We start from the raw sequence: 25784 nt of genomic DNA, 5'->3' as shown, positions 1-25784 counted from the left end.
TTTAGACCCAATTTTTTTTATTTTCACAGGGGTAACAAGAAAAAATGGACCCCAAAATTTGTTGTGCAATTTTCCCTGGGCACGCAGATACCCAATATTTGGGGAAAAAACACTGTTTGGGCGCACGGCAGGGCTCGGAAGGGAAGGAGCGCCATTTGACTTTTTGATTGTAAAATTTGCTTGAATAATTAGCGGATGCCATGTTGTTTTTGGAGAGCCCCTGTGTGCCCAAACATTGGAGCTCCCCCACAAGTGACCCCATTTTGGAAACTAGACCCCCCAAGGCACCTATATAGATGCATAGTGAGCACTTGGAACCCCCAGGTGCTTCACAAATTGATTCGTAAAAATGAAAAAGTGTTTTTTTTTTCACTTTTTCATTTTTACAAATCAATTTGTGAAGCACCTAGGGGTTCCAAGTGCTCACTATGCATCTGGATAGGTGCCTTGGGGGGTCTAGTTTCCAAAATGGGGTCACTTGTGGGGGAGCTCCAATGTTTTGGCACACAGGGACTCTCCAAATGCAACATGGTATCCGCTAACAAATTGAATGGAAAATCGGCTCAAATTGTTAGCGGACACCATGTTGCGTTTGGAGAGCCCCTGTGTGCCCAAACATTGGAGCTCCCCCACACGTGACCCCATTTTGGAAACTAGACCCCCCAAGGCACCTATCTAGATTCATAGTGAGCACTTGGAACCCCCTAGGTGCTTCACAAATTGATTCGTAAAAATGAAAAAGTGTTTTTTTTTTCATTTTTTCATTTTTACGAATCAATTTGTGAAGCACCTGGGGGTTACAAGTGCTCACTATGCATCTAGATAGGTGCCTTGGGGGGTCTAGTTTCCAAAATGGGGTCACTTGTGGGGGAGCTCCAATGTTTTGGCACACAGGGACTCTCCAAATGCAACATGGTATCCGCTAACAAATTGAATGGAAAATCGGCTCAAATTGTTAGCGGACACCATGTTGCGTTTGGAGAGCCCCTGTGTGCCCAAACTTTGGAGCTCCCCCACAAGTGACCCCATTTTGGAAACTAGACCCCCCAAGTCACCTATCTAGATGCAAAGTGAACACTTGGAACCCCCAGGTGCTTCACAAATTGATTCGTAAAAATGAAAAAGTGAAAAAAAAAACACTTTTTCATTTTTATGAATCTATTTGTGAAGCACCTGGGGTTCCAAGTGCTCACTATGCATCTAGATAGGTGCCTTGGGGGGTCTAGTTTCCAAACTGGGGTCACTTGTGGGGGAGCTCCAATGTTTGGGCACACAGGGACTCTCCAAATGCAACATGTTATCCGCTAACAAATTGTCGGCTCACATTGTTAGCGGACACCATGCTGCGTTTGGAAAGCCCCTGTGTGCCCAAACATTGGAGCTCCCCCACAAGTGACCCCATTTTGGAAACTAGACCCCCCAAGGCACCTATCTAGATGTATAGTGAGCACTTAGAACCCCCAGGTGCTTCACAAATTGATTCATAAAAATGAAAAAGTGTTTTTTTTTTCACTTTTTCATTTTTATGAATCAATTTGTGAAGCACCTGGGGGTTCCAAGTGCTCACTATGCATCTAGATAGGTGCCTTGGGGGATCTAGTTTCCAAAATGGGGTCACTTGTGGGGGAGCTCCAATGTTTGGGCACACAGGGGCTCTCCAAACGCAACATGGTGTCCGCTAACAATTTGAGCCGACAATTTGTTAGCGGACACCATGTTGCATTCGAAGAGTCCCTGTGTGCCCAAACATTGGAGCTCCCCCACAAGTGACCCCATTTTGGAAACTAGGCCCCCCAAGGCACCTATCTAGATGCATAGTGAGCACTTGGAACCCCCTAGGTGCTTCGCAAATTGATTCGTAAAAATGAAAAAGTGTTTTTTTTTTCATTTTTTCATTTTTACGAATCAATTTGTGAAGCACCTGGGGGTTACAAGTGCTCACTATGCATCTAGATAGGTGCCTTGGGGGGTCTAGTTTCCAAAATGGGGTCACTTGTGGGGGAGCTCCAATGTTTTGGCACACAGGGACTCTCCAAATGCAACATGGTATCCGCTAACAAATTGAATGGAAAATCGGCTCAAATTGTTAGCGGACACCATGTTGCGTTTGGAGAGCCCCTGTGTGCCCAAACTTTGGAGCTCCCCCACAAGTGACCCCATTTTGGAAACTAGACCCCCCAATGCACCTATATAGATGCATAGTGAGCACTTGGAACCCCCAGGTGCTTCACAAATTGATTCGTAAAAATGAAAAAGTGAAAAAAAAAACACTTTTTCATTTTTATGAATCTATTTGTGAAGCACCTGGGGTTCCAAGTGCTCACTATGCATCTAGATAGGTGCCTTGGGGGGTCTAGTTTCCAAAATGGGGTCACTTGTGGGGGAGCTCCAATGTTTGGGCACACAGGGACTCTCCAAATGCAACATGATATCCGCTAACAAATTGTCGGCTCACATTGTTAGCGGACACCATGTTGCGCTTGGAAAGCCCCTGTGTGTCCAAACATTGGAGCTCCCCCACAAGTGACCCCATTTTGGAAACTAGACCCCCCAAGGCACCTATCTAGATGCATAGTGAGCACTTGGAACCCCTAGGTGCTTCACAAATTGATTCATAAAAATGAAAAAGTGTTTTTTTTCTCACTTTTTCATTTTTATGAATCAATTTGTGAAGCACCTGGGGGTTCCAAGTGCTCACTATGCATCTAGATAGGTGCCTTGGGGGGTCTAGTTTCCAAAATGGGGTCACTTGTGGGGGAGCTCCAATGTTTGGGCACACAGGGGCTCTCCAAACGCAACATGGTGTCCGCTAACAATTTGAGCCGACAATTTGTTAGCGGACACCATGTTGCATTTGAAGAGTCCCTGTGTGCCCAAACATTGGAGCTCCCCCACAAGTGACCCCATTTTGGAAACTAGACCCCCCAAGGCACCTATCTAGATGCATAGTGAGCACTTGGAACCCCCAGGTGCTTCACAAATTGATTCATAAAAATGAAAAAGTGAAAAAAAAATCACTTTTTCATTTTTATGAATCAATTTGTGAAGCACCTGGGGGTTCCAAGTGCTCACTATGCATCTAGATAGGTGCCTTGGGGGGTCTAGTTTCTAAAATGGGGTCACTTGTGGGGGAGCTCCAATGTTTGGGCACACAGGGGCTCTCCAAACGCAACATGGCGTCCGCTAACAATCTGAGACGATTTTCCATTCAATTTGTTAGCGGACACCATGTCACGTTTGGAGAGCCCGTGATGTGCCTAAACAGTGGAGCTCCCCCACAAGTGACCCCATTTTGGAAACTATACCCCCCAAGGATTTTATTAAGGTGTATAGTGAACATTTTGAACCCAGAGGTACGACACAGAATTTGTTTACATTAGGACATCATATTGAATAAGTTGTCATTAGTCTTGAGCGCAAGTGCTCGCTACTTGAGTTTGCATCGGGTACTCAGGTATGCACCATGTACAGCGTGTGCTCGAGTGACATGCTCGAGTCCCTGCTCCGCATGTTTCACGGTTATTAGACACCCAAAAAAAAACATGCGGGGATCGCTCGTGCATGGCAGGCAATCCCCGTAAAGTTTTTTTTGGCCGCGAAGCATATTGGGCAGAGACTCGAGCATGTCACTCAAATACCCACGATACTCAATGCATACCAGAGCACCCGATGCAAACTCAAGTAGCGAGCACTTGCGCTCAACACTAGTCTCCATATCGTCATCTTTTTTTCTTACTTTTGAAAAAAATCCCAACCCCATCACAACCCCAGCCCTAACCGTAGCACAACCCTAACCCTAGCACAACCCTAGCCCCAAACCCAGCCCTAACCCTAGCCCAATCTTAACCCAAGAGTTTATTTTTGACGCCGTTCCTTGTGCGGTATAAGTGATTAGACGACTTTATTCTTCGGGTCGGTGTGATTACAGCAATACCAGAATCATATGGGGTTTTTATGACTGACAGCTGTCACACACTAAAAGACGCATTTTTTGTAAAATCTAGTTTTTGCATCGCCATATTTTGAGAGCTATAATTTTTCCAGATTTTGGCAGACAGTCATGTGACGGCTCGTTTTTTGCGGGATGACTTGACATTGTTATTGGTGCCATTTTCAGGCACGTGACATTTTTTGATCGCTTTCTATTCCGATTTTTGGGAGGCAGAATAAACAAAAACCAACAATTCAGGAATTGTTTTTTTTGTTTTTTATTATTCTGTTCCGCGTGTGGTAAAATTGATAAGGTAGCTTTATTCTTCGGGTCAGTACGTTTACAGCGGTACCACATTTATATCGTTTTTCTATGTTTTGCACTTTTACATAATAAAAGCAATTTTATATAAAAAAATATTTTTTAGCATCGCTTTATGCTGAGAGCTATATCTTTTTTATTTTTCGGATGATGGAGCTGTATGGCGGCTTGTTTTTTGCGGGACGAGATGACGTTTTCAGCGGTACCATTTTTATTTATATTTGTCTCTTTTATCGCGTGTTATTCCATTTTTTGTTTGGCAGTATGGTGATAAAGCATTGTTTTTTTGCTTCGTTTTTTTTTTTTACCGTGTTCACTGAAGGGGTTAACTAGTGGGACAGTTTTATAGGTCAGGTTGTTCCGGACGCGGCGATACCAAATATGTGTACTTTTATTGGTTTTTTTTTATAATAATATTTATTGATGGGTACATTATATTTTTATTTTTGGTGGATTATTTTTTTTATTTTTTTTTAATATTTTTGCAATTTTTTTTTTTTTTTTCACTTTCTGGAAGCTTATATAGTTTATTACTTTGTCCCACTCTGGGACTTTCACTCTTTTTTCTCTCATCGCCTGCATGGCACAGGAATGCAGCACCATCCCTGTGCCATGCAGGCTGTCAGCGCCGGACAGGGAGAAGATTGTTTGGAGATGCACTGCGCATGTCCAAACAATCTTCCTGCTGTCTGGTGACCCGGATGTTGTCATGACGACATTGGGTCGTCATGGCAACACCCGGGAAGCCTTTGCAGACAGCGCTGGAAGCCGGAAGAGGAGGTGAGTATCTGCGATCACCTCCCCTTGCCCCCGCAATGCTGCGATCGACTTCGATCGCAGCATCGCGGGGGTTAATGTGCTGGGAGCGGTGCAGGACCGCTCCCTGCACATAGTATCGGGTGTCAGCTGTGACAATCAGCTGACACCCGGCGGCGATCGCCATGACGTACTAATACGGGTCTGGCTCTTAAGTCCCAGGGCACAGACGCGTATTAGTATGTCAGATGTTATTAAGGGGTTAAGATTAACTTTTAAAAACAATGTCATAAACTAGAAAATCCCTAGTACCATTTTATTTCTCGGGGGATCCTTTTTACTTATTTCGTGTACTACAAAACAGGCAGGTAGCTAGCAACTACCTGCCTGTAAGATCTTAGGCCCACAGGGAAAAGAATCAAAGTCCCAGTCCTTTTAACCCCTTTATCCCCTTGGGTTTTTCCGTTTTTGCATTTTCGTTTTCTGCTCCCTGTCTTCCCAAAGCCATAACTTTTTTATTTTTCAATCAATATGGCCATGTGAGGGTTTGTTTTTTGCAGGACGAGTTGTACTTTTGAAAGAAATCATTGGTTTCATCATATCGTGTACTGGAAAATGGGGAAAAAATTCAAAGTGTGGAGAAATTGCAAAAAAAGTGCAATTCCACAATTGTTTTTTTTTTTCTTTACCATGTTCACTAAATGCTAAAATTGACCTGTCATTAGGATTCTCCAGGTCATTATGAGCTAATAAATACCAAACATGTGTAGGTTCTTTTTTATTTAAGTGAAAAAAAAAAAGTTGCCATTTTCCAAGACTCATAGCATTTACATTTTTCGGGATCTGGGGCGGGTTGAAGGCTTATTTTTTGCGCGCCGAGCTGACATTTTTATTGATACAATTTTGGGGTAGATACAATCTTTTGATCGCTTGTTGTTTCTTTTTTTGCAATGATGCAGTGACCAAAAAAACGTAATTCTGATGTTTCAATTTATTTTCTCGTTACGTCGTTTACCGATCAGATTAATTATTTTTCTGTATTGATAGATCGGGTGATTTTGAATGCGGTGATACCAAATATGTGTATATTTGTTTTTTTTTATTGTTTTATTTTGAATGGGGCGAAAGGGGGGTGATTTGAACTTTTATAATTTTTTTTTATATTTTTAAAAACATTTTTTTTTACTTTTCACTGGCTTCAATAGTCTCCATGGGAGAATAGAAGCTGCGATCATCTAATCGCCTGTGCTACACATAGCAGGGCTTCAGCCCTGCTGTGTGTAGTAAAAATGATCACTTGGTGTGAGCACTAACCACTGGGCAGTGCTCATAGCATCCTGGCAATGACAACGTCATGGGTCTTCTGCAGACGCCAGGTTGTCGTGCCAACCCATCGGCAACTCACAGTCAGGTGACATGGGCGCCAATGGGCGCTGATGGGCAGGATTAGTGATGCGCTTCCAGCACATGCATGTTAAATTCCGCTGTCAGAATTTGACAGTGGCATTTAACATGTAAACAGCCGTGGGTAGATCGCGATTCCACTCGTGGTTGTTAGGGGCCAATGACAGCTGTATAGTTCAGCTGCCATGTGACCAAAAACATTCAGGCTAAGCGTCGGAACCCGCATGGAGTGCCTGATACGACCTTTGATGTACTCATACGTCCAAGTTCGTAAAGGGGTTATTCAATCATCATTTTTTGCTCAACTTTGTGTTGCTCAAAAAGTTTGCAATATTTGAAGTTGTTTTATGACAGCGTTCTGCCAAAGGTACATTCATGAATCCAGCCCATGGTTCCCACTGCTAGATTCATAATTGGGTTACGTTCCCATTATGAGTTTTTGATGAGTTTTTTATGCTGTGTATTTTCGTTGCACAAATAAAACCCAGACGTTTACAGTTACAGCAAAATTGATGGGATTTATAGAAATCTTGTGCCCATTGTGCTTCTTTTTACATTGTGTAAACTGACCGGCAGTTCGCTGGTGGAGTCAGGTTTGAGCTGCAGGTAGCAGCCAGGTAGCTCTCCTAGGCAGTCACCGATACCACAGCTGCTGACCCCAAGGGTTGGATTCGCTGAACGGGGACACGGGACTGGAGTCACTGACAGGCAGGATTCGAAGACTGATAGACAGTCCGAACAACGTGGAATTTGGGGATAGGTTCCCATTCAGATGCACGGGGCTTGGAAACAGGATGAGGTACTGCCAACGCGGCTTCAGAGTTCAGGTACCACTCAAGTGGCTTCAGGGTCACGCACACACTACAATAGACTACAGAGATGGTAAGGAAATAATTACAACCCCTGGCAAAAATTATGGAACCACCGTGCTCGGAGGATGTTCATTCTGTTGTTTAATGATGTTGAAAAAAAGCAGATCACAGACATGGCACAAAACTAAAGTCATTTCAAATGGCAACTTTAGGGCTTTAAGAAACACTAAAAGAAATCAAGATTAAAAATTTGGCACTCAGTAAGGGTAATTTTTTTCAGACCAAGCAGAGGGAAAAAATTATGGAATCACTCAATTCTGAGGAAAAAATTATCATGAATAACAAACACACAAAAGAACACTCCAATACATCACTAGCATTTTGTTGCACCACCTCTGGCTTTAATAACAGCTTGCAGTCTCTGAGGCATGGACTTAATGAGTGACAAACAGTAATCTTCATCAATCTGGCTCCAACTTTCTCTGATTGCTGTTGCCAGATCAGCTTTGCAGGTTGGAGCCTTGTCATGGACCATTTTCTTCAACATCCACCAAAGATTTTCAATTGGATTGAGATCCGGACTATTTGCAGGCCATGACATTGACCTTAAGTGTCTTCTTTCAAGGAATGTTTTCACAGTTTTTGCTCTATGGCAGTATGCATTATCATCTTGAAAAATGATGTCATCATCCCCAAACATCCTTTCAATTCATGGGATAAGAAAACTGTCCAAAATATCAATGTAAACTTGGACATTTATTGAAGATGTAATGACAGCCATCTCCCCAGTGCCTTTACCTGACATGCAGCCCCATATCATAAATGACTGTGGAAATTTGCATGTTCTCTTCATGCAGTCATGTTTATAAATCTCATTGGAACGGCACCAAACAAAAGTTCCAGCATCATCACCTTGCCCAATGCAGATTCACGATTCATCACTGAATATTTCATCCAGTCATCCACAGTTCACGATTGCTTCTCCTTAGCCCATTGTAACCTTGTTTTTTCCTGTTTAGGTATTAATGATGGCTTATGTTAAGCTTTTCTGTATGTAAATTCCATTTCCTTTAGGCGGTTTCTTACAGTTCGGTCACAGACATTGACTCCAGTTTCCTCCCATTCATTCCTCATTTGTTTTGTTGTGCATTTCCTGTTTTGGAGACATATTGCTTTAAGTTTCCGGTCTTGACGCTTAGATGTCTTCCCTGGTCTACCAGTATGTTTGCCTTTAACAACCTTCCCATGTTGTTTGTATTTGGTCCAGATTTTAGACACAGCTGACTGTGAACAACCAACATCTTTTGCAACATTGCTTGATGATTTACCTTGTTTTAAGAGTTTGATAATCCTCTCCTTTGTTTCAATTGACATCTCTCGTGTTGGAGCCATGATTCATGTCAATCCACTTGGTGCAACTGTTAGAACCCTCCTGTTTGTTTTTTTCCATCTTGTGTTTTGCGGTCACGTGACCATCTGCCTTTATATTCCAGCTCCGCCTTTTTAGCTGTGCTGGACTTCAGTGTTTGACTGTTTCTCTAGCCAGGTGCTTCAGTGCCTTTCTCTATCAGTTCGCTTGGTCCTTCTGGGACCTCTAGTAGCTTTTTGTCAGTTTGTCTTTTTGTGTTCCGCAACAACTTCTCTGTTTAGGACGTGTCCCATTTTTGTCCCAGTCCTTAGTTCTTTTGGGGACCCCTCCCCTTATGCTATAGGTCTTCGTTCAGACTAGCCGAGGACTAAGGCGGGTCTGTTCGCTAGGAACAGCCAGCCTGCTACATCATAGGGATTCAGCTTAGTCTTACTGTAGGAACAGCTTTCCCCTATCTTTCCTTAGTACATGTTGCAGATCATAACAGTAAGTCCAGCCCAAAAAACTTAAAGGAAAGAAATTCGGGGATCAGTATGGTTTCCGTCCAGGATTTGGCTCAACGCTTGCAGGGATTGTCTCTGGAGGTGGCCGAGCTACAGCAACACGTGAGTAGCTGTTCTGGAGCGCATTTTGTGGAACCCAAGGTAGGACTGCCTGATGTTTTTTATGGTAAACAGCAAGATTTTTTTTCCTTTAAAAATGCTTGTTTGTTATATTTGCGTTTGAGACCAAGGTCCTCTGGGAATGAATCACAGCCCATTGGTTTTATTATGTCACTTTTGCGCAATGAACCACAGGGGTGCGCCTTTTGTCTTCAACCTAATGATCCATGCTTAAGGTCTGTAGAAGAATCTTTTTTCTGCTATGGGTCTATTATATGACGATCCTGATCAAATCTCATCTGCTGAGGCAGAACTCTGGCGTTTGAATCAGGGGTCAGGTGATGTTGAAAATTCTTGCACACAATTCAGATGGGCTTCAGAAGTCAAATGCAATGATCCTGCGCTGAAATGTTTATTTCATGCTGGTCTGAGTGAAAGGGTTAAGGATCTGCTAATTGCATTCTCTGCACCTGAGACTCTGCAGGATGCCATGCAATTAGCTGTTCGTGTGGACAAGAGGCTGAGGTTCAGGCTGAATGAGGTAAAGACTCTTGTAATGTCAGGTCCTAGTCCCCAGAAAATCTGCTCAGACGGCGGAGAACCAATCGAGGTTGGGGCGATGTCACTCCGCTCTCAGGAAAGAGACCGGAGGTTCGCTGAGGGATTGTGTCTTTATTGTGGTACAGCTGACCATTTGATTAAGTAGTGTGAGCTTCATTTAAGTAAAGAAAAAAAAAAGGTCAGTTACACCCGTATTGCTTGTTTACGCTCTGCAGGAGTATTTCTTTCTGGGAGTATTACTTTGCAGGGAGATTTGATTGAATTTCAGGTATTTGTGGATTGTAGTTCAACACTTAATGTGATTGATAAAGGGTTTTTGGAAAAACTTAACTTGAAATCCAAACCTTTGTCATCACGTACTTCTGTGATTGCAATTGATAACACTCCCTTGAAATGTATTACTCACAAGGTTGCTGCATTTCCCCTCACTATCAATGGAGTTCACCAAGAAATTTTGGTCACTTCACTAATATAACCGTTCCATGTTACTCCTTCCTAAATTTTCCCCAGAATCTGGGCACTCTTATTCATCTGTCTCCACATCCTACTGTACATGCACCCAATAGCACACAGTAACAGCACCTAGACAGATATTGGCTGATTACTGGTTCATGCAGCTTATTTGAAATGCCCTATTTATTATAATGATGGCTGGACCGTACATCGCAAGACCTTTCTACCTATTGTGCCCCCACTATTCCCTTATAGATTGTAAGCATGTGAACAGGATCCTCACTCCTCCTGTAACTGTTGAATCATCAGTGATGAATATGCTGGTGCTATATAAATACACTTATTAATTATTATTATTATTATTATATATAATTTCTCTACTTTTCATTGCAATGACAATGCCATCTACATAAACAAACTAGATATAGTTTTTTTTTTTTACATAGGCAGTAAATGTCTGACTAGACGGACTTTGATCTTTGTGAAAACCTCTATAAAACACTGCTTTGTGTGCATTATTGTGACCTGTGGTGAACTGTGACTTTGTGGAGGATCTAGTGGTTGTTACTGCCATTCCTGTGACAGACATCTTACATGTATTTTGCTACACAGACATACAGGTTATCCACAAGTTAGCACAGCAATAGTATATTCTGTTATTATATTTATTTTAATCCAGAAAAAGGAACGAAATATCCAGTGCAGGGGTCTCAAACTCGACTGGGTATATGGGTCGCACAAAGAAAAAATGTAATTTAACGGGCCACATTCTTTGCAGGATGAGGTGACATTTTTAGTGATACCATTTTTTTTGTATACATCTTTTGAGCATTTTTTGGAATATTTTGGTGTATTTATTTAATGGCATTAATTGTATGGGTTATTGTACAGTTTTATTGCTTGGGTCAATACGGATACGCCGATAACAAACGTGCCATCTTTTTTGTTTACTTTAGTTTGTACATAAATTAGCACTTTTAGTGGTAGGGAAAATATATATTCTTGTACCGTGTTAGCCAGTAGATAGAAAAATATTTAGATTTGAGAGTCCTCAGTGGTTGATACCTTTTAATGGCTAACTGAATAGATGGTAACAAATTGCAAGCTTTCGAGACTACTCAGGTCTCTTCATCAGGCATAGTATAACACAAAATCTGAAGAGTCACGTATTTATACATTATACGTATTTATTGTGTATAAATATGTGACTCTTCAGATTTTGTGTTATACTATGCCTGATGAAGAGACCTGAGTAGCCTCGAAAGCTTGCAATTTGTTACCATCTATTCAGTTAGCCATTAAAAGGTATCAACCACTGAGGACTCTCAAATCTAAAAATTTTCACTTTTAGTGGCAAATTATTTTTTCATACTTAATTTATATTTTTATATATAAAATATATAAGGGGCTTCTTTCCACTTCCAATTAATTTCAATGGCAAATTGGGTACAAAGAATTAACATGATGCCTTTTTTTTGTGGAAAAAATGTGCAAGAAAAAATGCATCATGTGTTCTATACAGTAAGCACATTTTCCCACTGATATACAGTACAGACCAAAAGTTTGGACACACCTTCTCATTTAAAGATTTTTCTGTATTTTCATGACTTTGAAAATTGTACATTCACACTGAAGGCATCAAAACTATGAATTAACACATGTGGAATTATATACTTAACAAAAAAGTGTGAAACAACTGAAAATATGTGTTATATTCTAGGTTCTTCAAAGTAGCCACCTTTTGCTTTGATGACTGCTTTGCACACTCTTAGCATTCTCTTGATGACCTTCAAGAGGTAGTCACCGGAAATGGTCTTCCAACAATCTTGAAGGAGTTCCCAGAGATGCTTAGCACTTGTTGGCCCTTTTGCCTTCACTCTGCGGTCCAGCTCACCCCAAACCATCTCGATTGGGTTCAGGTCTGGTGACTGTGGAGGCCAGGTCATCTGGCGTAGCACCCATCACTCTCCACCTTGGTCAAATAGCCCTTACACAGCCTGGAGGTGTGTTTGGGGTCATTGTCCTGTTGAAAAATAAATGATGGTCCAAATAAACGCAAACCGGATGAAATAGCATGCCGCTGCAAGATGCTGTGGTAGCCATGCTGGTTCAGTATGCCTTCAATTTTGGATAAATCCCCAACAGTGTCACCAGAAAAGCACCCCCACACCATCACACCTCCTCCTCCATGCTTCACGGTGGGAACCAGGCATGTAGAGTCCATCCGTTCACCTTTTCTGCGTCGCACAAAGACATGGTAGTTGGAACCAAAGATCTCAAATTTGGACTCATCAGACCAAAGCACAGATTTCCACTGGTCTAATGTCCATTCCTTGTGTTCTTTAGCCCAAACAAGTCTCTTCTGCTTGTTGCCTGTCCTTAGCAGTGGTTTCCTAGCAACTATTTTACCATGAAGGCCTGCTGCACAAAGTCTCCTCTTAACAGTTGTTGTAGAGATGTGTCTGCGGCTAGAACTCTGTGTGGCATTGACCCGGTCTCTAATCTGAACTGCTGTTAACCTGCGATTTCTGAGGCTGGTGACTTGGATAAACTTATCCTCAGAAGCAGAGGTGACTCTTGGTCTTCCTTTCCTGGGGCAGTCCTCATGTGAGCCAGTTTCTTTGTAGCGATTGATGGTTTTTGGAACTGCACTTGGGGACACTTTCAAAGTTTTCCCAATTTTTCACACTGACTGACCTTCATTTCTTAAAGTAATGATGGCCACTCGTTTTTCTTTACTTAGCTGCTTTTTTCTTGCCATAATACAAATTCTAACAGTCTATTCAGTAGGACTATCAGCTGTGTATCCACCAGACTTCTGCACAACCCCATTTATAAGGCAAGAAATCCCACTTAGTAAACCTGACAGGGCACACCTGTGAAGTGAAAACCATTTCCGGTGACTACCTCTTGAAGCTCATCAAGAGAATGCCAAGAGTGTGCAAAGCAGTCATCAAAGCAAAAGGTGGCTACTTTGAAGAACCTAGAATATAAGACATATTTTCAGTTGTTTCACACTTTTTTGTTAAGTATATAATTCCACATGTGTTAATTCATAGTTTTGATGCCTTCAGTGTGAATGTACAATTTTCATAGTCATGAAAATATAGAAAAATCTTTAAATGAGAAGGTGTGTCCAAACTTTTGGTCTGTACTGTATATATATATATATATATATATATATATATATATATATATATATATATTACATTTTATTTTCCCTTTTTTTTTCTTTCTATTGGCCCCATACAATAATATTGTGTTACATATAGTAGTTCTGACCAACATGTTATAGTAATCTCTTGTAGTAGTCTCCCATCCTGGTCCCCTTATTTTAGTTATGCCCCCATACTGCACTCCATCCTGTAGGTATGTCCATATCCTGTAGTAATGTCCTCCATTCTGGTTCCCATATTGCAGTAATGTCCCCATCCCAGTCCCCATTTTGCAGTAATGTCCCCCATTTTGAGTCCCATATTACAGTAATGTCCCCCATCCTAGTCCCCATATTACAGTAGTGTCCCCCATCCTGGTCCCCCATCGTTCAGTAATGTCCCCCATCCTGGTCTCGATCTTGTAGTTATATCCCTATCCTGTAGTAATGTCCTCCATTTTGGTCCCCATATTACAATAATGTCCCCATCCTCGTCCCCATACTGCAGTAATGTCTCCCCATCCTGGTCCCCATATTGCAGCAATATCCCCTATCCTTGTCCCCATATAGCAGCCATGTCCCCCATCCTGGTCCACATATAAAGTCATGTCCCCCAGCTTGGTCCCCATACAACAGCCATGTCCCCTAGCCTGGTCCCCATATAGCAGCCATGTCCCACAGCCTGGTCCCCATATAGCAGCCATGTCCGACAGCCTGGTCCCCATATAGCAGCTATGTCCGACAGCCTGGTCCACATATAGCAGCCATGTCCCACAGCCTGGTCCCCATATAGCAGCCATGTCCCACAGCCTGGTCCCCATATAGCAGCCATGTCCAACAGCCTGGTCCCCATATAGCAGCTATGTCCGACAGCCTGGTCCACATATAGCAGCCATGTCCCACAGCCTGGTCACCATATAGCAGCCATGTCCCACAGCCTGGTCCCCATATAGCAGCCATGTCCCACAGCCTGGTCCCCATACAACAGCCATGTCCCCCATCCTGGTCCCCCATTCTTCAGTAATGTCCCCCATCCTGGTCTCCATCTTGTAGTTATGTCCCTATCCTGTAGTAATGTCCTCTATTCTGGTTCCCATTTTGCAGCAATGTCTCCCATTTTGGTCCCCATATTACAGTAATGTCCCCATCCTCGTCCCATACTGCAGTAATGTCTCCCCATCCTGGTCCCCATATTGCAGCAATATCCCCTATCCTTGTCCCCATATAACAGCCATGTCCCCCATCCTGGTCCACATATAACAGTCATGTCCCCCAGCTTGGTCCCCATACAACAGCCATGTCCCCTAGCCTAGTCCCCATATAGCAACCATGTCCCACAGCCTGGTTCCCATATATCAGCCATGTTCCACAGCCTGGTCCCCATACAAGAGCCATATCCCCTAGCCTGGTCCCCATATAGCAACCATGTCCCACAGCCTGGTACCCATATAGCAGCCATGTTCCACAGCCTGGTCCCCATATAGCAGCCATGTCCCACAGCCTGGTCCCCATATAGCAGCCATGTCCGACAACCTGGTCCCCATATAGCAGCCATGTCCCACAGCCTGGTCCCCATATAGCAGCCATGTCCCACAGCCTGGTCCCCATATAGCAGCCATGTCCCACAGCCTGGTCCCCATATAGCAGCCATGTCCCACAGCCTGGTTCCCATATAGCAGCCATGTCCCACAGCCTGGTCCCCATATAGCAGCCATGTCCCCTAGCCTGGTCCCCATATAGCAACTATGTCCCACAGTCTGGTTCCCATATAGCAGCCATGTTCCGCAGCCTGGTCCCCATACAACAGCCATGTCCCCTAGCCTGGTCCCCATATAGCAGCCATGTCCCACAGCCTGGTCCCCACATAGCAGCCATGTCTGACAACCTGGTCCCCATATAGCAGCCATGTCCCACAGCCTGGTCCCCATATAGCAGCCATGTCCCACAGCCTGGTCCCCATATAGCAGCCATGTCCCACAGCCTGGTCCCCATATAGCAGCCATGTCCCACAGCCTGATCCCCATATAGCAGCCATGTCCCCTAGCCTGGTCCCCATATAGCAACCATGTCCCACAGTCTGGTTCCCATATAGCAGCCATGTTCCACAGCCTGGTCCCCATACAACAGCCATGTCCCCTAGCCTGGTCCCCATATAGCAACCATGTCCCACAGCCTGGTTCCCATATAGCAACCATGTCCCACAGCCTGGTCCCCATATAGCAACCATGTCCCACAGCCTGGTTCCCATATAGCAGCCATGTTCCATAGCGTCGTCCCCATATAGCAGCCATGTCCCACAACCTGGTCCCCATATAGCAGCCATGTCTGACAACCTGGTCCCCATATAGCAGCCATGTCCCACAGCCTGGTCCCCATATAGCAGCCATGTCCCACAGCCTGGTCCCCATATAGCAGCCATGTCCCACAGCCTGGTCCCCATATAGCAGCCATGTCCCACAGCCTGGTCCCCACATAGCAGCCATGTCCCACAGCCTGGTCCCCACATAGCAGCCATGTCCCACAGCCTGGTCCCCATATAGCAGCCATGTCCCACAGCCTGGTCCCCATATAGCAGCCATGTCCCACAGCCTGGTCCCCACATAGCAGCCATGATCCCCTTTGTGCCGTCCATTACACACTAAAAAAATCCTTCTCACCTGTCCTTCGCTCCCTCGGTGAACAGCGTCCTCTCCTTCTTCCACAGTCAGGACAGCGCATGGCATTGATGTCCTACGCTACCGACATGCCAACATCAGCTGATGGACTCTGATTGGCTGGTGGCTGCTAATGATATTGCAGCCCAGAGAGCTGGTCTCTGCACCGCAGGAAATAGTGGATTACATGGTGCAATGTTTCGGGTTGTACAAAGCCTTCATTAAGCTGTTGCTGTAGTAGAATGATGTGGTCACACGTGAAAAACATTGGCAGGAATAGTGGTAACTAAAAAGACAAATGCAAAAGTATTTGCTCTTCTCACACCCATCACCCAAACTGTACATATTTTACAGAATTTGCTTGGTTTATGCTTACAGAATTCCTGTTATTACTTTTTATGATTCTCTTTAAAGAGGTTGTCCACTACTATAGAACATGCCCCCCATCGATATAAACAGTGGAAATAAGATTTTTAGCAAATACCTTGCACTGTCAATCTTGCCTGTGAGTGGCGCTATCGCCAACCTCCAAAAAATGATAGCATTATCCCTCCTCCACCAGTCTTTACAGCTGGCTCATGATAGACATGCAAGATAACGTTCCCCTAGCATTCCTCAAACATAGACTTCAGAGATTTGTCACTCTACTGATCATATTTCCATTGCTCCAGATTCCGGTGGTGGTGTGCTTTATACCACTCCATCCGACTCCTGGTATTGTGCTTAGTGATGTGAGGCTTGCATACAGCTGTTTAGCCACAACAAACAATGGTATGAATCACCCCGCTCACAGTTTTGGATGGCTGTGGGTCCTAAACGCTTCCACTTCTCAATAATACCACTCACAGTCGATGCACTCACACTTCTGCCCCTGTAGTGTATCTGAGAATGTTATCTTATGTGGGTTTGTGTAATAAACCATAATAATACTTTTATACAATGACTTTCTTCTGTCAGGAAGATTCCATAAAAATGCTGCAGTAGAAACTACAATACCCAGGAAAATAGTAAGAAATATTACCTGCCATAGATCGCTCTGACACAATGCACAGCTCCTGGGTGGTACGTGCACACACTGCCTGAATCAATGTCGCATCCATAATCCGGCTGCAATGTGAAAAGATTTCAATATCAGTTTGGAATAAACACTGTAGTTTAATTTAATATATACTACATATTTAGCCTTTGTGATTGGATTTTTGGCTGGGTGGTGAACAAAAAGCAGTAATATGAAGGCCTATTACAGAGCAGGACAGGGCATTGTTTTATCTCATCATTCAATGCATTAAATAAATAGACTACAACCTCCATCAGAATCTAGTCTATATATTATGTATAAGCATAGTGCCATTTATAGTTTTTCCATTATTCTCCTTGCATCAGTTGGAGTTTGTCCCCTGCTCAGAGGTAAATAAGTGACATGGAAAAGTATAGATAGCACCAATGTTGCATACAGGTAGGGTTATTATTTAACTATACAGAAATGTGGGCGTCCTCTGCTTGTGTAAAACTAGGATTTCTTTACATTGAGTTTTTGCAGCTCTTTTTAAAACTATGAAGAAAAAAAAATTTAAAAGAGCTTTTCCTTATTTAGTCACAATTTTTATTCATACGTCTTTTTTTTTTCCTATAGAGAAAATTATGGGAGAATGAATGGAAAATGATCATTCCTCGAGAATGCGATCTTTAAAAAAAAACACCAAACACCCTAAAGGGTGAAAGATGTAGAGAAAAAGCCACAATTTTTTCAGAGCATTTCATATTTCCCTGTTGATGGTACTTTATTTTGCTTTTAAATAAAAACAAGCCCAAATCCAAAACCCTCTGTTCGATATCACCCAATAGAAAAGCCTCAATTCTGTTTAGATGAAAAGTGACAAATGTTAAAGAACTGAAGCTCAGACTAATTACTACTATGGTCCTAAGCGTAAATTAGACCAGCCGGCAGAAGATATGCCACATGTGTCGCACACAATTGATTGTAGATTTGGTGAATGTCGCTAGACATTGTGGTCCGTACAATTCTGCATTCTGTGTACGGACCACAATCACCGAACTTACCATGAATCTCCTGTCCAAAAGTAACAGCTTCATGTATGTCTCTTCAGACGTTCATTTTTTATGTCCATATGTGGTACATTTTTTAAGCAATGCAAATACAGACATACACACACCCATTGTATTCAATGGCGGTGAACACATCAGGTTTTTCACATGGACCACAGCAATGTCAGGTTTTTTTGCGCAGCATTGACAAAATGCATGCCGCACACATGCACACTGATGACACACGGATGACATCCGTGTGTCATCAGTGTGACACGTACCGGCGCCTGGGAAAAAGCGGTGCAGCTCGCGCTGATCCCTGGCGCAGGCTGCTAAAGGCAGCTCTCATCATTGTCGCCTGGTCGCCTGATCTCAGGGGCGGCTGAGGGCTTGTGTTAGTCTGAGAGAGGGCCTTCTCAGCCTATTATTATCAGCTCACAGCTGTCTGCTTAGCCCTTGCTGGTTATTAAAAATAGGGGAGACCCCCACGTCACTTTTTGGAGAGGTCTCCCCTTTTTAATAACCAGCAAAGGCTACCCAGTGTGCTGTGAGCTGATTTTAATAGCCTGGAAAGCTTCACAGATATTAAAAATGGATGTTAAAAACGCATTGCATACAGATTGCATAAGCATGTGATACGGATGCTAAGTGAGAAAAAAACGCATTATGCTTGACCTGACACTCTCCAACTTTTCTGGCTGAGAATCTCAGCTACTTTATGTACGCAGATGTGAGCGTACCCTAAAACCCAAAGACTTTGCAATTATATTTTACTGAAAAAAAAACCTGTGTTTAAAAAAGCCCCGGACAATACATATCCCCAGTGTTTAGGAAATAACATACATGAAACCTGCCCGTATCTGCCCTTGATTGGGCTAAGGTGCAAGGACAGTCTATGATCTCTGATAGAAAGTTAGGAAGCTTCTTGTCACTCTCATGCCACTTTAGACATTTATCGTGTGCCCAACCAGCAGAATCTTTGCGGAAGTCTTCCCCTAGGTGCCAAGCCATGGCATGATCTACACTCCATATAGATGGGATATTCCTAAAGAGAATAGACAAATGTGATCATAAACATAACAAAAATGTCAGAAAAGGGATTAGTTTAATTTTTAAATTTCCTATTGAAGTCCAATTGTTGTGCACATTATATCATGTGGGAGCTGAGAATCTGATCTCTACCATACGTATGCTTACATTAGGTCACTACTTTACTGTTGAAAACTGTATAATGTATAGCGTATATTTTTGCTTCTATAGATGCATTCCAAAATCTTTTTTGCCAGGAGCAGCTGTCTTGGTAATGGTTATTGTGAGTCAGCTTACTGGCCACTAAGAACTTTGCATTCATGTTTCTTTCGACTTCATTGGCTTTTGTATGGAATGTGAAATGTGACCTGTTGTCCTAATAGAATTTAAAGTCATATTTATCTACATTAAATAAGTTTTGTGAGCTCTGAAAAAAGTCCAAAACCAGGTGAGGAACAATAAGAGAAAAGGTATAATAGAAACAAGTCACCAATTCTGCATTTATCACCCACCCATGGTTTTGGCTCCCACTCCTGAGAAAAAATACTGAACAAAGGCCACGGCCCCACTATCAGTATTTGGTCAGTAGTCGGTCAGTATTTTTTCAGCAGAATTGGTGACTTGTTTCTATTATACCTTTTCTCTGATTGTTACTCACCTGGTTTTGGCTCCCACTCCTGAGAAAAAATACTAACCGAATACTGACTAAATACTGATAATGAGGCCTTGGCCAAAGACATAGAGCTGCGTGCTCAATAGCTCAGAAACCTAGCCATATCCCATGTAAGTGAAATTTTCCATCACAGAAAAAAACAAGACTAGGTAATTATAATTATCTGACAGCTTTTGCTTTGGTAAGTGAAATCAGAAAGGAGTAAATTACTAAGTGCCTTTCATTGATGAAAAAATAAGTTATAAAAACACTTGTAAAATCACTTAAAAAATGTATGGTAGTTGTCTGTGACTTTTGGTTAGGTTGCTCAGATGAAGTTGGCAAATTCTTAGCCTAACATTCAAAATATATCCATTTTTTTAGTTATACAACATTTGTTCTTTTGCTCACCGCAGTGTAAATCAGTCATACATGCAATGTAAGAACTCCAAGAAAGGCGCACTTGGCGTGTCATGGCTTACAACTGCGTCACAATACTTATGTTTTACAAAAAAGTCTATGGTGGTGATGGTTCTCTGTAAAGCCACTGCTCGCTACATCTAAGTGCTCTGGAGTCTTGTACCCACTATAGCTAGTCTGTTGCTCAGTTTGGATTTACGCCTGTCTAAGGCTAATGCACCAACAGAGCAACGCAAAGTATTTGCAATCCTCAGATTACTCAACTACTAGACCTGTTATAACCTCAGTTCTTTTACTCCTTTTTACCCACTGTGGTGGAAAATCTACCTCTATATGGCCTGGTAGCCTCACCCAGCCATACATTGGAAATATAATGATCGTTATCACCATACGCAGGCCACAAACACTACAGAACAAGGTATAATGTAAATTACCAACAGGACATGTAATAACACACTGTCCATACTAACAAAATACTGAGCCCTCCACCCTCTAACAACTTCAATATCTAGATCTGAAAATCCTTTCTTTTCTCTGCTCAAATTTGCAATACCATAAAATAGTTATGATCTTACCACTTGCCATCATCATATTCACTAGTCACAATCCTAAGGCTTCCAAATTCGAAGACCCTATGTTCAGCGGCTGCTGGTTTGGGGTTGAACGTGAAAGCTCCATTATTGAGGTGTTCATGTACCAGCGTGTAGAGATATTGCCAAGAGGGGGACCAAGAGTCAGAATATGGCTCTCCTGACGACAGGAATAAAAAAAAAAGTGTTTTTTTCACATAACTAGAATTCTTTGTACTAAAGGTACAGCACTAGGGGCAGGTTTTAATACACAATGTGCATAATTATTAGGCAAGTGAATATTTTCAGCATGTCATAATTTTTATGCATATTTTCCATCTCCAATCTGTATGCAGTATCACAACCTCCTGTAGCGCTAGCTGAATGGGTCTCTCTCCATTGATTCCCTCACCTAGCGCTACAGGTCTTGGGTCCTATAACATGTATCCATAATTTTTTTGCCTTTTCATATACCAGTCTTTGTCCATTTAACCCTTTACTTTATATGCTCCAACAGTCACAAATATCATGTGATTTTTGGGCTTTATGATAGACAATGTTATTAGCGCTTTCTAGGGCTATTTATTTATGTCTATGCTTATCTTTCTTTATATTTAATTATGACATCCACATCTTTTTTTATTTGTTTTTTTTTATCTTATAACCTATTTATGTTCAGGTCCGTTGGCTTTGTATTATTGGTGTTGTCTGGTTATATGGCCTATGTTTTGAACATCTAGTTGGCTTTGGTATATTATACTGCGAGGTTGTTGTTATTATTATATGGAGTTACACCTGATTGTATTCATTCATTAATGCATTGTTGAAGGATTCAATAGTGCCTATATTATCACATGGGGTTACACCTGATTATATTTTTAAATTTTTGGGGATCTAATAGTGCTTATTATTCCATATATGCATGTTTGTCTTCTATTTTATATATGTAGATTGGTTTATTAATGCTGATGGAGAGATTACGACTTTAATTGTTTTCAATTTTGCAGTTATACTGTGTTTATTAACTTTAAAATTATTTCTCTACTCACAGTTGTGCACCTGTCTCCGTATTGCTTTTTTTCTTTTGTTATTGTAGTTATCTGTGTTATATTCTATCTTTTATCTGTTTTTATCATGTGTGTTATTTAATAAATACAGGTTTACTTTTACTACTTGGCCTTAACACTCATGATTTTCTGTAGTTTTTTTTTCAAGAAATATCTGAAGACGGGTTTTTCAAAGGTTTTATGGATTCATGAGATGAGAATGACTGTTCACAGACCAGACGGATGAGTCCATGGCCAGATCAGTAGCGAGCACAGACCTCCACTTCAACTCAGATGCCATCGGGGTGAAGGTGGGCTACTGCAATGGGCTGGTATTATTAAAGATGACTCAAAATCAACTCCCAAACTCCCTACTGTCAGTTTTTAGAAGACACTTTCTTCAAGCAGCAGTACAGGAAAAAGTCCGCACCTTTCAAGAAAACCGTGATTTTAATGAAGGACAATGCTCCATCACATGCATCAAAGTACTACACTGCTTTGCTGCCAGTAAAGGCCTTAAGGATGAAAGAATAATGACATGGCCCTTGTCCTCATCTGACCTAAAATCAATGGAGCGCTCCTGGATGGTACTGTCCAAAAAGTTGATCGACAACTGATTAAGAAACTGACAAATTCCATTGATGGAAGGCTTGACTGTTATGGAAGAGAAGGGACGCTATATTGGTTACTGATATATATATTTTTTAAATGTTATGATGTACAATACAAAGTTATATTGTGGTACAGTGTTAGCCAGAAAAATTAATGTAAATACTTTTATGCCCAAAAATGACCCAAGTATTCTTGGAGTGATACCTTTATTGGCTAACCAGAAAAAAAATAAATGTACATTTGTACATTTTGAGTTCTTTGGTTATTATTCTCACTATAACAGATAAAAATAAACAATTGATATGGAAAAATTTACGTTTTTCATTTAGTTGCATAATAATTCTGCTCATTAATAATTGGCCAATAATTATGCACACAGATATTCTCCTAAGAAAGATAAAACATTACTTTTACCTTCTTAAATATTCAAGTTACAGGTTTATTAACCTCTTGGATTGACCATTGGCACCGTACTTGTTCAATAATAAAATTATTCATCAAAAATACAAATTACGAATTCAGCCCCACTACATAGGGGTAAGTTGATATGTTGAACACTCTTAACAATCACATTAATTATGACTCTTGAATTAGATTTGTACCTGATTCTGTGTAGCCCCAGACTTCAATGTCTACTAAATCTGATTTCAAGATTTCTGGGTTCCACTGAACAGTTAAGCTGCCTCCGAAATTTGGTGTCCCATAATACTGCCACTTAGTTTCATTAACCAAAATACATTTTTCTGACTCTGATATCTTTCCAGGATGCACTGTAATAAAACAGAAAATATCTTAATGAATAAGTAAAGTAGTAGGTAGAGTAGTAATATTATTACTATTAAATAAAATATTTCAATTATTGGGGTGGTTTCATATTTTTCTGCTTTCATGTGTTGTTCTAAATATAATGTTTAGAAACCTTTCATACACATTGCTGTACTCATCTTGTATTGATCATACCCTTTCCAAATACAGAATTACATTTTGTCAGACTTCGAAATGAATAACTTATATCAACCTCTTCAATCAGTTCAAAATATGGATGGATGGATGTCCCCTATTACAGAGCACCACTGTAATCTAGCTATGATTGCTAATCAGAAATTTGATTAACCCCCTCCATCAGTGTCTGTACGGAGTCACACAGAGGTAACTTGAAGCTCCTAGGCCTCTATCTGAAATTTGTATCATGGCTCCCACTTACCATGTACCACTCATGTATACTTGTTTAGCAGACAGGCCTTTGAGCCCCCTCAAATACTAGTGCTGGGTGTGACTGCTACCTCTACACCTATAACTAACCCCCTGTCAAAGAATGCTCTGCTAAAAAGCATTTTTCTAGTACGGCTCTCCAGACAGCACACCAGGAGGTAGTCCTTCCATGACCTATGAGTGGGAAGGATCACAGAGAGGTTAAAAGGCTCCTCTCGCAGTCACCCTCCAGTGTTTTTCCTATACTTACAGGGGATAGTTGCATGAGAGGTGCTCCTAGAGTGAAGATATCTTATCATGCGGGGCATCATTGTATGGACTCGGGGCCAAGCAGTCTGGGGCTGACACCTCTCTGAGTAGAGGTCCCTCACATATCAGTTGCTGTATCAGAGTACGGACTCAGGAGTATGGCCTTCCCTTCTCCCTGTAAATCGGTCCAGGGCCAACACCTCTCTGGGTAGAGGTCCCTAGAAAACAGCCATCCAGTGCATCTTCTGCAATAATGCAATATTCCTAGTTGTGACGCTGCTTCCCTCCATGGTAGGCTCTCGGCATTACCAACTCCCCCTATTCTTTTAATGGTATCTGGAGGCGAAGGTTATGAGTAAGGAAGCTACAGGATGGTGTGGAGGCAGCACAGGTAAGTGCATTGTGTAAATGTTGACTCAAGGGGCTAGACCTCTGGGCTGATACCAGCCACATGACTTTATGCCAAAGCTGGGCATCAGGCCTCATGTGCTGAAGTTTGGCTTCAAGTATGGAAGCTAGGTCTTGGACCTGTGGGCTAAGGTTAGGCCGCATGTCTGGGCTACGTCTCATGTCTTGACTTCAGTTTGCTGCATGACATGGCTGCAGAGAGCCTCATGCTTGGGCTTCAGAGTTTAACTTATGCCGAGGCCTCATGTCTTTACATACATAGTATACATAGCTTACATACATAGTTTATAAGGCCGAAAAAAGACAAGCGTCCATCCAGTTCAGCCTATTTCTTGTGCACTGCAGCTATTCCGCAGCGTTGATCCAGGGGAAGGCAAAAAAAAAAACATGCGGTATAGGCCAATTTACATCATTGAGGAAAAATTCACTTCCCGACTCCAATCTGGCAGTCAGATTAAATCCCTGGATTAATTAACTATCACTAAGCATAAGATGTAATTTTATTGTTCTCAAGAAAGGCGTCCAGGCCTCTCTTGAACACATTAAGTGAGTTGGACATCACCACTTCCTCTCCCAGAGAGTTCCAGAGTCTCACGGCTCTGACCGTAAAGAATCCCCTTCTATGCTGGTGCAGGAACCTCCTTTCCTCCAGACGCATAGTGTGCCCCCTCGTCTTTGTCACCATCCTTGGTATAAACAGGTCATGGGAGAGATCTCTGTACTGCCCCCTGATGTATTTATACATGTTTATGAGGTCTCCCCTAAGCCTTCTCTTTTCCAACGTAAATAGGCTTAATTTTGACAACCTCTCTGGGTATTCTCGTCCCTCCATTCCCTTTATTACCTTAGTCACCCTCCTTTGTACCCTCTCTAGCTCCAATGTGTCTTTCCTGAGCCCCGGAGCCAGAACTGTGCACAATATTCTAAGTGCGGCCTTACCAGCGCTTTATACAGAGGAAGAACAATGTTCTCATCATATGCCCCTATTCCTCTTCTGATGCATGCCATGACTCTATTTGCCTTCGCAGCTGCTGCCTGACACTGGGCACTCCAATTTAATTTGCTGTTAACCAAGACGCCCAGGTCCTTCTCCATGTCAGATTTCCCCAACGGTTTCCCATTTAATATGTATGGGTGACTGCTGTTTTTCTTTCCCATGTGCATGACCTTACATTTATCGGCATTGAACCCCATTTGCCATTTTTTGGCCCAACTCTCCAATTTATCTAAATCCTCCGGTAGCTGTGCACTATCCTCATCTGTATTAACTACTTTACAAAGTTTAGTATCATCTGCAAATATTGCTATTTTACTATGCAACCCTTCCACTAGATCATTAATAAATATATTAAATAATATAGGGCCCAAGACAGACCCTTGAGGCACCCCGCTAGTAACCCTGACACACCCTGAGCTTACTCCATTGATAACCACCCTCTGCTTTCTATCACTCAGCCAGCTATTTACCCACTTGCACACATTATCCCCCAGACCAAGCATTCTCATTTTATATACCAACCTTTT

General features: G+C 42.1%; 1 protein-coding gene across 2 annotated transcripts in view; it reads right to left on the bottom strand.

Annotated features, from left to right (window-relative positions):
* Positions 1-25784, bottom strand: part of SUSD2 (sushi domain containing 2) — a 356158-nt gene that overhangs the window by 134015 nt on the left and 196359 nt on the right. For both annotated transcript variants that reach the window (XM_073676401.1, XM_073676400.1), the window contains exons 16-19: positions 22994-23161; positions 20740-20914; positions 18907-19108; positions 17039-17124 (exon numbers count right to left, since the gene is read on the bottom strand). In XM_073676401.1, coding sequence (XP_073532502.1) covers positions 17039-17124; positions 18907-19108; positions 20740-20914; positions 22994-23161 — 631 coding nt within the window. The remainder of the gene's footprint in view (positions 1-17038; positions 17125-18906; positions 19109-20739; positions 20915-22993; positions 23162-25784) is intronic.

This window comes from Phyllobates terribilis, unplaced genomic scaffold (genome assembly GCF_046119375.1).
Source record: "Phyllobates terribilis strain yellow unplaced genomic scaffold, ASM4611937v1 Scaffold_1__5_contigs__length_1240528914, whole genome shotgun sequence".
NCBI classification, from domain to species: Eukaryota; Metazoa; Chordata; class Amphibia; order Anura; family Dendrobatidae; genus Phyllobates; species Phyllobates terribilis.
This window is presented reverse-complemented; position numbering and strand designations above follow the sequence as displayed.